At 42.3% G+C, this 13409-nt stretch overlaps 1 protein-coding gene across 3 annotated transcripts in view; it reads right to left on the bottom strand.

The window, feature by feature from the left end:
* Nucleotides 1-1411: 1411 nt before the first annotated feature.
* Nucleotides 1412-13409, bottom strand: part of MAPKAPK3 (MAPK activated protein kinase 3) — a 59039-nt gene continuing 47041 nt past the window's right edge. For all 3 annotated transcript variants that reach the window (XM_031042386.2, XM_034065872.1, XM_005141577.3), the window contains exons 5-11: nt 13042-13121; nt 11226-11349; nt 9661-9736; nt 9360-9484; nt 7327-7412; nt 4667-4747; nt 1412-3166 (exon numbers count right to left, since the gene is read on the bottom strand). In XM_031042386.2, the coding sequence (XP_030898246.1) occupies nt 3008-3166; nt 4667-4747; nt 7327-7412; nt 9360-9484; nt 9661-9736; nt 11226-11349; nt 13042-13121 (731 nt within the window). In that variant the 3' untranslated portion in view covers nt 1412-3007. The remainder of the gene's footprint in view (nt 3167-4666; nt 4748-7326; nt 7413-9359; nt 9485-9660; nt 9737-11225; nt 11350-13041; nt 13122-13409) is intronic.

Below are 13409 nucleotides of genomic sequence, written 5' to 3'. Positions count from 1 at the left end.
CCCTGCAGGCTTTGGCAAGAGCATGAATGTGACACAGAGCCCGAGATCCCGCAGGTTTTGGATGTGATCGATGCCAGCTACAGGAGCTGTGGGAGCTGTCGGGAGAGCCCCGGTGCTCAGCTCAGCAGCCAGGGCACACGGAGGGGCACACAGTGGAGGCTGCAGTGTGCACACACACACACACCCCTACACTGTCACGGGTGTCTGCAGGGAGGTACAGATGTGTCCAGAGACATAAACGCTGCTGGGGGAACGTGTGCACCCCCAGGAAGGGGTGGCAGCAAACACAGCCCCCAGACCTGGGCCCTGGCAGGTTCTCAGAGCTCCAGTTGGCTCAGACACAGTTAACAGGAGAGCAAAGCTCTGACCCCCTGCCCCCACTGTGATACAGGAGGCAGCTGTGTCACAAGCTGGATGGCAGTTTGAGGGTGCGTACACTGCAGCTCAGCTGCTTCCCAAGGAGTTGCCTCCTTTCTTCAGTAAAATAAGCACACTTTGGTACAATACTTGCACACACTTCCATGTCTGCCATTTTGAGGCTCTTCTCAGGTTTTCGCCGGCTTTACAGCATTGCTAGATGTTGTCACTGCAGGATAGAAGGCAAGAACTATTAGTCCAAATTTAACGAGATGGTATTGTTCTACTATACAGGGACTGAAAGCTGAAAGTGCTGTGCCCAAGTGCATCACTTCATCACTCCAGCTTCTGAACTGCAGTGCAGTATAGACTGGAGTCCCACAGGAAGTAATCAGAACTTTACAGTTCCCCATGGAAAACTGCTCAGGAACAGACATACGTCTTCAAGCTACAGAGTAAACTGACAAGATGCCAACTGGAAACTGAGTCCTCCTGCTCAAACTTTGGGCAAGACAGTAGCAAAAACATGGGCTGCAACAATTTCAGTACCCAAGGCAGCCAGGACATCCCGCATTTTGCACAGGTTACCCTATGAACTAGGACAGAGGGGAGCATGCATTGTCCAGGTGGGGCGCAGAGATGGGAAAGTAGGAGTCATGTACTCAGCACCCTCAAAAATTGGGCTAAAGGGACAGAAACCTGGATCTGGCTCTAATGCCAATTACTGCACCCTGAACATGTCCAGCTCTTTGTGTTATAATTTATAGATAGTGAATAATATTTGCATAATTCAGAGGGGTAATATATCAGGACATGTTATAATCACAGAAATACCTATATTCACAACATAATTTTAAAACACATTTTTGCAGGGGCTGATTTTAAAACCAAATCCTTGTAATCTTAAAAACCACTCCAGACTGGGTAGCCTTTGAGTATGGACACTATTGAACACTTTCCTTCTCCCCTTTCCCATCACCTTCAACACAGATGTACCTTACAAAGCAATACAAATTCTGCAGCATCTCAACAAATCAGGGATGACAGGAGGAAGGAATATTATAGCATGATTTATTAAAATCAGTTTATAAAACCCTAGGGCCAGTTCACAGAGAAGAATGGAAGTCTCATCCAACATTCTGAAGATGGGAACAGGGCTCCCCAGAAAAGGTCCAAAGCCTTGGGCTGATCTTAGTTGGGGGTGACCAAATCTGTTTGGCAGTCAGATGTGGCACTTGGGATCCTCTCTGGTGCCTTGTTTTCCTTTTTAACCTTCAACATTCTTCTGAGCCTATTACCACTACAGTACCCTGTGTGCCTACACAACATCATTTTTGCCTGCATCAAATGCAAAGGTTTGTTTCACCTCAACCCCAAAAAAAACCCCACAACTAAAACCAAAAAACCCCAAACAAAATACAATGAGAGGAACTATTTTGATCGCAAAGTAAAACAAATCAGCAAACCAAAGCTAGAATCTCATAAAATAAAGACAAAAGATGGGGGGAAAAATAGGTGGTTATACTCAAAGGTGATCTCTCTTAGGTGGCAAAAATCTTTGGATGCAGAAACACTGACAAAGGACTGCAAATTAAGTAGCATCCTCCCCTCCCTGACCCCAGGAACAAAACCAACCCCAGCACCCCAAAACTTGTTATGATCAGCAGATGTCAGGCACAGGACCTGGAGGTAATTACCAGAAGGGATGCTGGCAGACACCAGGGTCCATTCACAGGACATGCATTTACCACTTCTTCCTGAATTTCAGAAGTCTCTCTTCTAGAGCAGTCTCTTGTATACAATTGCATGTCCAGTTGCACACCCTAGAGGTTACGGATCCAAGAGGAACAGCAATATTCTCTGTAGGATACTTTCAACTAATTCAATCCTTATTAAACTCTTCACATAAAGTACCATTTAAATTAAAAACATTACAAGAGAGGGATGTGACTGGCACAGACATGACACAATGGTTACAATTTAGAAAACTTACATGTTATCAAGTGAGAATCCAAGACAAACTCAAATCTTCACAGAGTGCAGAGGAAGACTTTATAAAAATGGAAATGTATGGATGCTTTTTTCCTGTAACAGGAATAACTGATTACTGTTTAGAGGTGATATTCTGTAACTATAGGAGGTAAGTTTGGAAATAACTGACTGTTACCAACTCTAACATGAAATGCTGTTCAGATGCATCCAAAATAGAGCTGCACCCGTGCTGCTCGTATAAAGAGCAGTGACATTTTTCTCCTTTCTCACTACTCATGTTTGAACTGCTAGAACTCTCCTAGCAGAACACTTGTAGATGGCTGTTAAGGCCTCAGTGCATTAGTATTCTGAGACTTCCACCTGATCTTTCCTCTCATCCAACAGTATCAAAGCCAGAACAAAAACCCGTAACATTTCTGGTATTACTGTCCCTTCCCCAGCAATATGCAACAGAATCATGTCATATATGTTAGCCTTGAAAAGCAAAGCCCCGATTCAAGTTAGAAAAATGTAATCATTCACACTGCTCCCTCTTGGCAGGATAGCTTCTTCACGATCTCATTGCCCAGATTTGTGGTACGGACTGAGTTGATCAGACTGATTTTCAGGTGTTCCTTTTAACTTCTACCCTCCACCCACAGGTCCTTGGCTTCTCTTCTCACTGGTTATTGCACCCCGGGGCTGCAGAAGAGGTGCCTGCCTGCTTCTGTTTCTTACGGCGTTTGTTCAGGAGGCGGTTGTTGGATGTTTTCAAGTCTTTGATTTTCACCTGATCATAGTCCACTCTCATGGTAGCCAAAGCACTGGTCATCTCCTCCTGAAACCAAGGAAGCAATGTACTGAAATCCCTGAGGCAGTGAGCATGCAGCCACTTCCCCCCCACTACTGCACTACTGCCAGGAGATGAACGTACAAAAAGGAACCCTCTGTTACACGACGGCCAGAAATAGCTGAGCCCTTCCTGCTGCGGTGGACTGTGACTAAAGGCTTCGTTCTACTCATGGACTCATTCAGGAGGAACTATTCACAGTGTTTCATACATGAGCACGCAGGACCACACTCCACTGGCCTAAATCCCACCATGTCTCTATGCGCAGCATTTCCTACTGCCTGGCTCTGGGCCTTCATCAGCCTCTGAGCCGGAACTGCCTGTACCAGACTCGGAACACTGCCTGCCTTGCTCTCTCACCAAACTAAGGTAGCAAGAACTGGAATAAAGAGCCCACATAAAGTTGCTTAAAATTATGTGCTTCAAATTCACATGCTTCCTTAGTTTGAATTAATGTTTAATTGCAGGCAAATTTAAAACTTTTAAATTAGGTTGTGGACAACAAGATGTTCATGAACATCTAGGCATTTAGTTCAGGAAAGGGAAAATGATTAAATAGTATGGGAATGTCGGTGGCCCAACAGAATACCTCTGGGACCTAGACAAAGCACAAGAATGGAAATGAAAAAGGATGAGTGAAAATTCTGTTTGATCTCTTTGACATAGGCAGCAAAAGTTGCCTAGGTCTCTGAAATGTTATTATTACACAGCTCAACACCTGAGCCTGTTCAGCTATGTAATGGTACATCCATGCCATCAGTAACTTTGTTTAAATCCATTTAAATACATCAGTAATTTAAATAAAATCAGTAATCACTAAAATACACCTCAGGAACGTTTCAATTATCAACATGCCAAGCATTGTAAGTGGAGAAGATTCAGAACTAATTGTAAAAGCATGCCAACCTGCTGAAGGCTAGCAGGAAAGAGTTAAGGCTTGCAAACAACTTTTAGTCTGCTCTATAGTTTCACTTTGCAGGAAGCATTCAGCTGTCATCAGTACCAGATGTGAGGGACCTGGTTAGACTGAGGGTAAGACAGATACATTGTTTTTCTCCCCTCCAGTATCATAACAAGGCTAAGGCTATTTACTGCTGGTTTACAATACAGGAACAGAGCAGAAAACCAGAATGTAGCTCAACCGTCCCACCCTGTCCCCCTGCATTTCCATTATATTCTTCACTATAACAAGCTTCAGACTCCTCAACACTGTCCATTCTCCTCTGTAATCACATACAGGGGCTCAGCAGGTAGCATCAGGAATACCTGTGACGTTTGGTACACCTGCAAGGATATCAGATGAAGCTCAAATAGCATTCTGGTTTTTAATAGTTACATACACTACTGTTCTAACCAAGGCTGTTAATGCTTCCCTTGTTAAACATGGTTGTATTCAAACTAGCCATGATCTCCAAGGACCAAGGAGAAGCCAGCCCATCTAATCTCCTACCAGACTTGACTTCAAATCTGAACTACAGATTGACTCACTTTAACTTCATCCCAGTGGTCTTTATCCTCTTGCAGGACCCGTGCAGTATGAAGAGGGGTTGGTGGCACTGCCATTGATCTCTGAGAAAAGGGAAAACACAAAACAAGTGTCGTGCAAAATCACATTTAGGAAGTAACTGCTTGTTCTCCTATGTGTATAGAGGACATAAACCTCTATCTAATGTCCTTCAGTGGCCCTCATTATTCATGCTTTTAAGCAGTGCACAAAGTCGTGTAAGGTAGAAAAGGACTGTAGTCACCACATAACAGTATCTTTCAAGAGCAATCAGTGGCAAGTTTCTTTGACTCTCCTCCCCTCCAATTCAGCCAAGTGTTGGATAAATTTTTATGTTCATTTTAGATTTTATCTGGCATTTCACTATCCATTAGCCAATGTTTTAAAGTAGTTAATTGACCTTTATCTTCTAGGATTTGTGTTAGGACCTATTTTCTTGTACATATACATTAACTAAGATTGCCAGTTTATCAGATCATAAACGTGCCCAAAAGGGGAAATTATACCATTATTCAGAGTAAGGCACAGTTCAGAAGACAATGAATCACCTGAGATGCTCTTCCACATAAAACCAAGATCTATGCTCAACTGCCATGGAAGATCAGTAGATACTTTAAATTAGAATATGGTACAATTTCTAAAACACAAAGGACAGTTCCCTAGCTAAATTCAGCAAGAATCATGGCATTTTCTTACCAGTCTTGTAATTTCATTCAGATATTCTATCTTCCTTATGCTTTCTACCCAAACTTGCTGTCTACTAGCATCCTACACCAGACACAGCTACATATCAACAAAGGCTAAGGAGATTCCTGTACACATCAGGGTAAAGTAAGCATTACATTGGAGGCAGTGCTTACACCCCACCGAGCTAACAGCAGCACTGCATGAGTTACAGAAGAAATCATGACTCCTGCATGCGCTGGAAAGGTCCCTAGCTGTCCAGGTAGTTTTATCAAGTCCAGCTGGGACAAGAGAAATAGAAAACCAGCAGACAGGCTTTAGTAGTGTCCCTGAGGAGGTGTTGCAGGTGCCCTCCTATCTGCTGTGAGCTGCTACTTGATAAAACAATCTTACCTACAAGACAACAGACAATTTTTTCATAGTCCACAATAATACTTCTGTATCCATTTAATGAAAAAAACAAAATAAGAAAGAGGAAAGACAAACATCCTCCTTCCCTGTTTGTGCAAGGCATCACCCCAGACATGTTCTCACTTTAGGATTTAGGAAAAAGAAGAACACAGGCATTCACTCTGTTGGTCTTTCCCCCTCCCTCCCTCTGCCTCAGGGGAACAATAGGTTCAGCAATAAAAAATGCCAACCTGCAGCTCCTAGAGCATTCTTCCAGGAACAGTATTCTAGCCCGGCTCTTTGGTGCAGCAGACCTTGTCTTTAGTCTCCTCCTTATTAATTGGTTATATGCATATTTCAAGTAACATGTGTCACTGTAGGTGGTAGCTGCCTTAGCTATTAGGCACTCATTCTGTGAAAATTCATCGCCTGCTGACTTCTGAAACACCTCCTTCTTGGGTCTTCAAACACTTAAAGCTGGAGGTATTTATTCTGAACAGTGATTACAATTTTATTTGGTTAGAAAAGACAGAAACATTGTCTAGGTTCTGTTCTAGTTATAGGGAGTTCTTGTATCTTCAGTTTCTCAGCTTTTCCAATTCTAAATCTCCTTCGTTGTGATCTTATACAGCTACATTTCTGTATCATTCTAAGGGCTTTCAGATCTTCCAAGAGACACTGTAGAAATGCTGCCTCTTTCTGCACCTACCTCTGAGGGTCAGCAAAGACAGAGAAAGCACTATGGGAGAAACAGCAGTACACGTGCTCCTGCTCCTGGCTGATGATTTTTTGGGCAGTGAGAACAAGACCGGTGTCCTTTCAGGCACAAATGGGAGAAGTTCAAGCTCTTATTTTGAGTGACACCTACAGAGCAGAGATGATATCCTGAAACTCAGCCTGGTGACTCCTGGGACTCTCCTCTCTTGTTTGAAATAATTAATATTGTATTATTAGAGTTGATTGTTTGGGTTTTTTTTTAAACCAAAAATATTTTTTAAGGAAAAGTAAATACAACCAAGTCAGGGAATGAAACCTGAGCTGGGACCATTAATAGCTCTGTGTACCACCATACCTGGCAATCTCTCCCAGGGCACTAAGCCGAGACCCTGACTCCTCCCTCCAGCATTTCCAAACTCTGCCAAGGATGAGAATCCCCCTAAGCGCAGGACTGTGTTCACACTAACACAGGTATGCACAATGGTGCCTCAGACCACTAATAATATCTCTCTTCAAATCCTGCACTGATGAAGTAAGTACATAGAGTTTATATTTTTGAAGAGAGTAACACATGCATATGCTGCGGAGTCAAACAGTGACTGCCTGCTCACAGGAGATAGAAATACATTCGACTTTTGCTTCCAAGAACGCTCTTGTGGGTGTCTCTCTGTATGTCCTCTAGTAACACCAAGAAGAATTGTGGGTCTTCAGGCAGATGACCCTTTGTGGAGGGCACAGTTAGTTAATTGAGTTATTAGCAGTAATCATCATCCTCCTCTTACATGTAGATCCACATAGCACAGTAAGTTCTGCAAGTAAGAATTCATCTCAGGAAAAGAGATCTGAAACTCACATTAATCCAAGGGTGATTCATAAATTGAGAAACTGTCATCCTCTCCGTCGGGTCAGTCTTCAGTAAATGGCGAATCAGTTGTTTGGCTGAAAAACAGGACCAACAAAGGCATGCTGTAGCCTATTGCTGTGTTCCCAAATAACCTTGAGAATGCAAAGATCTGCTGAATGAAGAAAGATAATGTTGCAGAACTCAAAACACCTACCTATGGCTATTAGCATGTTAAGAACCCATGTACAGTGTGGTAGGCTACTATGCTTAAAGAGTCAGAGCAAGAAAACATCCAAAACAAGAGGTATGAAGGAAAGACATAGGACTAGAGATTCCAGCTATGCTATCTACATCACCAAATCAACTGTCTGGAAAGCAAGAACTTGAGAAAAAGAGAAACACAGGAACAGAAAGCAGCCACGCTGTCTGTCTGAAAGATGCTAACAAGCTTGGCATTATGGGCTGAATGAATGCATAAGCTGATGTTTTGAGAAATGACGCACAATAGAAACTAGCACAGGCTGTGGAAAAGGACAATATACTTCTGACAACCCAGAGGCCACTAAAAGGACAACAAAGAAGAAACGGATTGCACAAACAAGCTTTGCAGCAGCTTTCTGTGAACATGGTATCTGCCAAAGCAGGAGTACTAAGTAGCAGATATGAAATGATGAGAGTCTAGACAAGAGTTTCATTAATACGGGTGGACAGCCTGGAAACACTGCATCCAAGGAACATTATTTAGACAGACTTACACATAACTTCCTTGGGATAACCTAAAAAACCTTCTGAATAAGAGTTCTCTTTCAGAAACATCAAATGCAGGATGACTAAATGCTTGTAAGGAGCTGCCAGAGGTACAAGTTTGTCAAGTGAGGCTGCAAAAGAGTTTTACAGTAGAGATTACCTAGAATCTAAAATGTACAAGGAAAGAAAAGGAGGGGACCACAGAAAGAACCCATTAAAATGATTACAGAAGCTGGAGAGGAATTCAGAGGAAGTCTCCATAGTTGATGCAATGATGGAATGATTAAAGAATAGCATGATGAGAAGAGTACAAAAGAGGGAAAAGAAGCAGTCTGCTGAAGGTGCCTGATCCTCCTGAATGAATACACATGAACTAGCTGATTTAACAGGTTCAAAGGTAGAGGGCATCTATCTTCATTCAGCAAGCACACAGAAACCCTCCAAATTTTCAAAGTGCATGTTCTCCCACTGAGCTCCCCATGAATTTTAGTAACTGCTGTAATAACAACAAGAGCCAAGCCAGTCAAAATATTAAGCCAAAAACCTCCAAGTAAAACATCTTCCTTATTAATGCTCAGTACCCTGTGCTGTACCTGTAGCCATGAGATCCAATGAGGGGTTAAAATGCCACAGATCAGTAATTTGCTATTGCTAAACAGCAGACAATAACAGGATGCAAGTAACAGCAATGTAAAGGGCTTGTCAGAAAGACATAATCAGAGGTTGTTGACCTTCCTCTCTAATAGGAAAGGCAGGTGAGACTTTCAGCTTATCAGATTGTCAGAAGTATCAAAGGTATCAAAAACATCCACTTTCAGGACATTGGTTTGAGCCCATCCAAGTCAGAGCTGAACAGCAGCAGATTTTGGTCAACAACTTATACAAAATAAATTGTTGACCTTCATTTCAGTGGTGGCTGGCAGGTTCTCACATCACAAAAAGCTAGCAGGAAAACTTGCCATCTTTGCTGGCAGCATCACCAAAGAGGGCAAAGATTGAATAATTTCTTAATACAGTTTGCCTTTCAGCACTGCAGCTGTCCTGACAGTCTCCTTTCTCAGGATTAAAGACTTCTGTCTCCAGAGAGTTTAATCTCAGCATTCACTAGCACTAGCTGCAATGTGGAAGTTTTCAGTAGTCATTTACTTTCTGTAGCACTTTTTGCTGGCCAGTATCTGAGTTCCAGTTGCTCTCTGCATCACCTTACAAAAAATAGTTTAAGTTCTAAACCAAAAGGAAACATAACCTAAGACAGGTTTTTAGAAGCACACCACCACAACCATGCTCATCATTACCTTCCTCTGATACCTCAGCCCACTCTGGATTGGGAAATCCATATTGCCCCATCCGAATTCTTCTCTTCATCCCTGGAGAAATGGCTTGACCAGTGTTTGAGTAGAATGGAGGGAACCCACATAGGCTGGAAGAGTGGACAAAAGAACTCTCAGAACTCGGAAAGTCCTTTCAGCTCTTAAAAAGTCCCATACAAGCTCATATTCTTCTGCAGGTTGCATGATCCTAGTGACTAATTACTGGTAAGTACAGATTTGACAAGATGTGTCCTTGTGTTCATCAAGCCTCTTTCCAAATACTTACAGAATATATGTGATGACACCCAACGACCACATGTCACATGATTTGTCATACTTCTCAGGACCAAGGACTTCTGGGGCTGAAGAAGATTAAAATCAGAAATTAACAGAGCACCAGATGTCACCTTTCCTCTCCATCACCTTATAAGTAGCAACACACTTCAACAGCAAGCATCAGATGCATTAAAAAAATGCAACTCACTGCAGGACCTGGGTAGTATTTTCTATTGACAAGTTCCTAAACACATCTGATATAGCTTTAAACCAGGAGGAATGGAGTTGGCAAAATGCCCTACTCTTCACCTTAGTGTCTCTCTGCTCAAGAGAGTACTAAGATTACAGAAAAGCAGAAGGAGCTATAGCTAAATGTGTACAGGGAAACACTGCACTGAGAGGCAGGAGCATATGCTCCAGAAATCAGAACAGAAAAGACCTATTTGAGCTGTGATAAACTTTTGAATGATACCTAGCTGGAGTGTGCTTAGCTCCAGCAACTACAGAGCACTCTATTTTACTTTGGCCTCCAGAGTATTATATTTTTCACTAAGTAACAAAATAATAGAGATACCCATTTAGAGGGGATGCTTCTTCTTTCCCCTGAGGCAGGTGAACTGGCAGGGAGCTTGATTTTGTGAGGAAAATGATTCTCTAGATATATGAGCAATCATGCTGGTTTATAAAAAGGTGTTGAGAAGGGAAATGTCAGCTTGTTTATAAACAAACATAAAGGCATAAAAACCTATATCTGTAAATTCCTTCACATTTTATCACTAATCCCATCTTGCAAAAATATAAAAGAAACCACCAGAAAAAAATGCTGCTATTGTAATTAGCTGCTAACAATGAATAACAATATTTCTCAGTACAAAAAAAACCCTATAAAACTTACATTGTAGAGTAGAAATAATTCTTATTAAAAAAAAAGCCTTTTTTTTCTCCAACAAAATTCCAAATGTGGACTGCCTCAGTCATACCATATGGAAAATGACTATTCACTCAAAGACCAAAGGCAATGCACTCTAAAATGAGGGCAGAAAGGACAGTCTTCTATGGCTTTCACTACACACTGCCCTGTCTTGGGACAAAAATACGGGCAAAAATTTAGCTGTGATTAAGTAACATTGGTCTTTTATTAGTAACTCCTACATTTGTCAGCTTTAAGAAGCTTTACAGCTGAGGCAGTGCACTCCTGGTTCTCTCCTATTGCACTAGTTAAGCTAAGGGAAGTTTTGCAAGGAAACAATCATGAAGCAGAGTTCAATTGTGGCTTTTATCACATCACTCAGAGAGAACATCAGGATTACTCAAAGTGTAATCAGTTCTCTCTCCTTGATCCTCATTTGTGTCCCCTGTTAAGGCTGGTTTCTCTGCAACCAAGGAAGAAAGCAGGAGCACTGTACTGGAACTAGACTAGGCTTAGGTTAGACCCCAGTTTAAATTTTGCAGGGTACCTCTTCACATTACATCCACAATAGAAGGTTTCCCATCCATTCCTACAGTCCACAGGCCTAGTACAAGGGGAGGGATGACAGAATGAAAGACAAAACCAACACTTTTTGGATAACTTACCCACATAATAAGGAGTGTAACAGGGGGTCTGCAGTGCATTTACAGAAGTTTCTTTGGCAAAGCCGAAGTCTGTGAGTTTGAGTACAGCATCCTTCCCTTTAGACGTGTAAAGCAAGTTTTCAGGCTGAAAGACCACCAAGAGAAAGGATAAATTGGACAAAGAAGAGATACCTCTAATGAGCTCAGAGATCAAACCATTCTCACTTGCCTGGCTCACCACCAGCATCTGTGTTTTGTTACTTCTCCCACATCCCCCCACCATACCATGCAGAAAGCACCCTCCCAACATGTAGGATTTTTGCTCCAACTAAAGAACATCCTTCTTGACATGGTATTTGGGTGAGCAAATCACAAAGCTCTCATCAGGTCCAAGGGATTCTTGAGCCCCTCTCTGATTTACATGCTTTTCTAGGATTGTTCTGTCTGCTCAACACACCAGTTGATCTGACAGCACTCTGCACCACACTCAAGTAGCTAGTGTGGAAGAGAAGTCATCATCCAAACTCTCTCTGAACAACTGACACAACTCCATCAGAATTACCTGATACAGACACAGCCTCCTTCCTACCCTCACTTCCCACCTCTGCCTTGTGAAACCAGTTAACTCCATTCTAGCTTCATATTCCATAAAGGCTCTCCAAAGCCAGAAGTGGCACAGAGGGAAGTATACAAGTGCTTGTGCACAAGAGCTGGGACAACAGCACGTCTCCAGAACCTGCAATTGTTTGAACCTGTTTTCCAGTTTCTCAGTTTTAAGGCAGCTACAGCCTCTCTCAAGCTAGTGTTTAGGGACATACAGAAGGAAGGACTTGAAAGAAAACAGGATTTAGGACTGGGACCATTTCTATGGGAGTGCACTTAGTGTGGTTAGGGGGTGTTTGGGGCCAAGTGCTTTGGTTTCTGTGGTGGTATAGGCAATGGCACACAGCTCCACAAAAGTAAGCAGATTTTTAGTCTAAATTGTTAAGTCATTCTCCAGTTCCTACCTAAAGAACCCTCAAACATCCCACTCAGTGACACCGAGTGATGACAGCTCCCCTCCAGCTAAATGCATAGAAGCATCTGTAGAGAATTCAGAAACTCAGAGCTGCAGAATCAATCAGGTGCCTCAGTCTACCATTATATAACCTGTTCTCCACCACACTGCCTCACCACTGTGCTGGAACCTCTTTGGTGCAGCTCTCTTGCATTTGCTCTTCACAGAATGAAACCAAAACACAACACTACAAACCCTGTCAAATATCCACAAAAAGATCTGTGTACAAACTGTATCTAATAAAACACAGTTCCAGTTGGTAGAAACTGGGAAACTCCCCGTTTTTCCAAACATTTACATATACTATTAAAGTGGTTTGGATGCATGGAATTGGTATTATTCCTCCCACATATGCAGGTTCTCCTGTTTCTGAAGGAAAAGGTGATTTTTTGTTTGTTTTATGGGTTTGGGAGGTATGGATGGTTTTTTATATAGGTAGGATTCTAAAACCAGCTAAAACCTGGTAAAGGCTGTGCATCAAGGTATAGCATCCAGTACAAGCCTACTTCAGGCAATGCTATTTTCTTGTTAATTAACTGGATTGCAGGCTTTTTAATTAACCAGCTATTACAAAATTCCTCTGCATCCTGTACCCAACTGGAAGGCATTAACATACAACTATTCTGACTTTTACCTAGCTGCACATTAGGGGTGAAGAGATCCCTTCTCACACTGGCACAGGAAGGGGAACACTTTGACCATGCGATTGTACTCCTAGGTCTATTTAAACCACCAATGCTCATTTATAGTTCCCCCTGCCCACAGAGCTTCAGGCCTCACCTTGACATCTCTATGGGCAATGTTCATTGAATGCAGATACTGGATGGCTGTTCCGATGTCTCTCATTATTTCAGAGGCCTCTATAAATACAATTTTAGAGAAAGGTCACATTAACATTCCCACCGTAACTCAGGGACATGCTTAGGAATGCATACGACTTAGGAACAACTTGCTGGAATACAGGGTTAGCGTCAAGACTAGAAAACCTAAAATTAGCCCTAACAGCTGTGTTTTGGTTTTGCAGGCAACCATTCCCCCTAATTCCTGGGCTGCTCCTCCTGAGAAGGCACCGAATGGAACCGTCAAGATCCTGGTTTTTTATGAGCTTGTAAAGCTGTGCTTTCATTTGCTCACTGGAAAAGCAGCAA

This window comes from Melopsittacus undulatus, chromosome 9 (genome assembly GCF_012275295.1).
Source record: "Melopsittacus undulatus isolate bMelUnd1 chromosome 9, bMelUnd1.mat.Z, whole genome shotgun sequence".
NCBI lineage: Eukaryota > Metazoa > Chordata > Aves > Psittaciformes > Psittaculidae > Melopsittacus > Melopsittacus undulatus.
The sequence above is the reverse complement of the archived record's forward strand: the minus strand, read 5'-3'. Positions and strand labels throughout refer to the sequence as shown.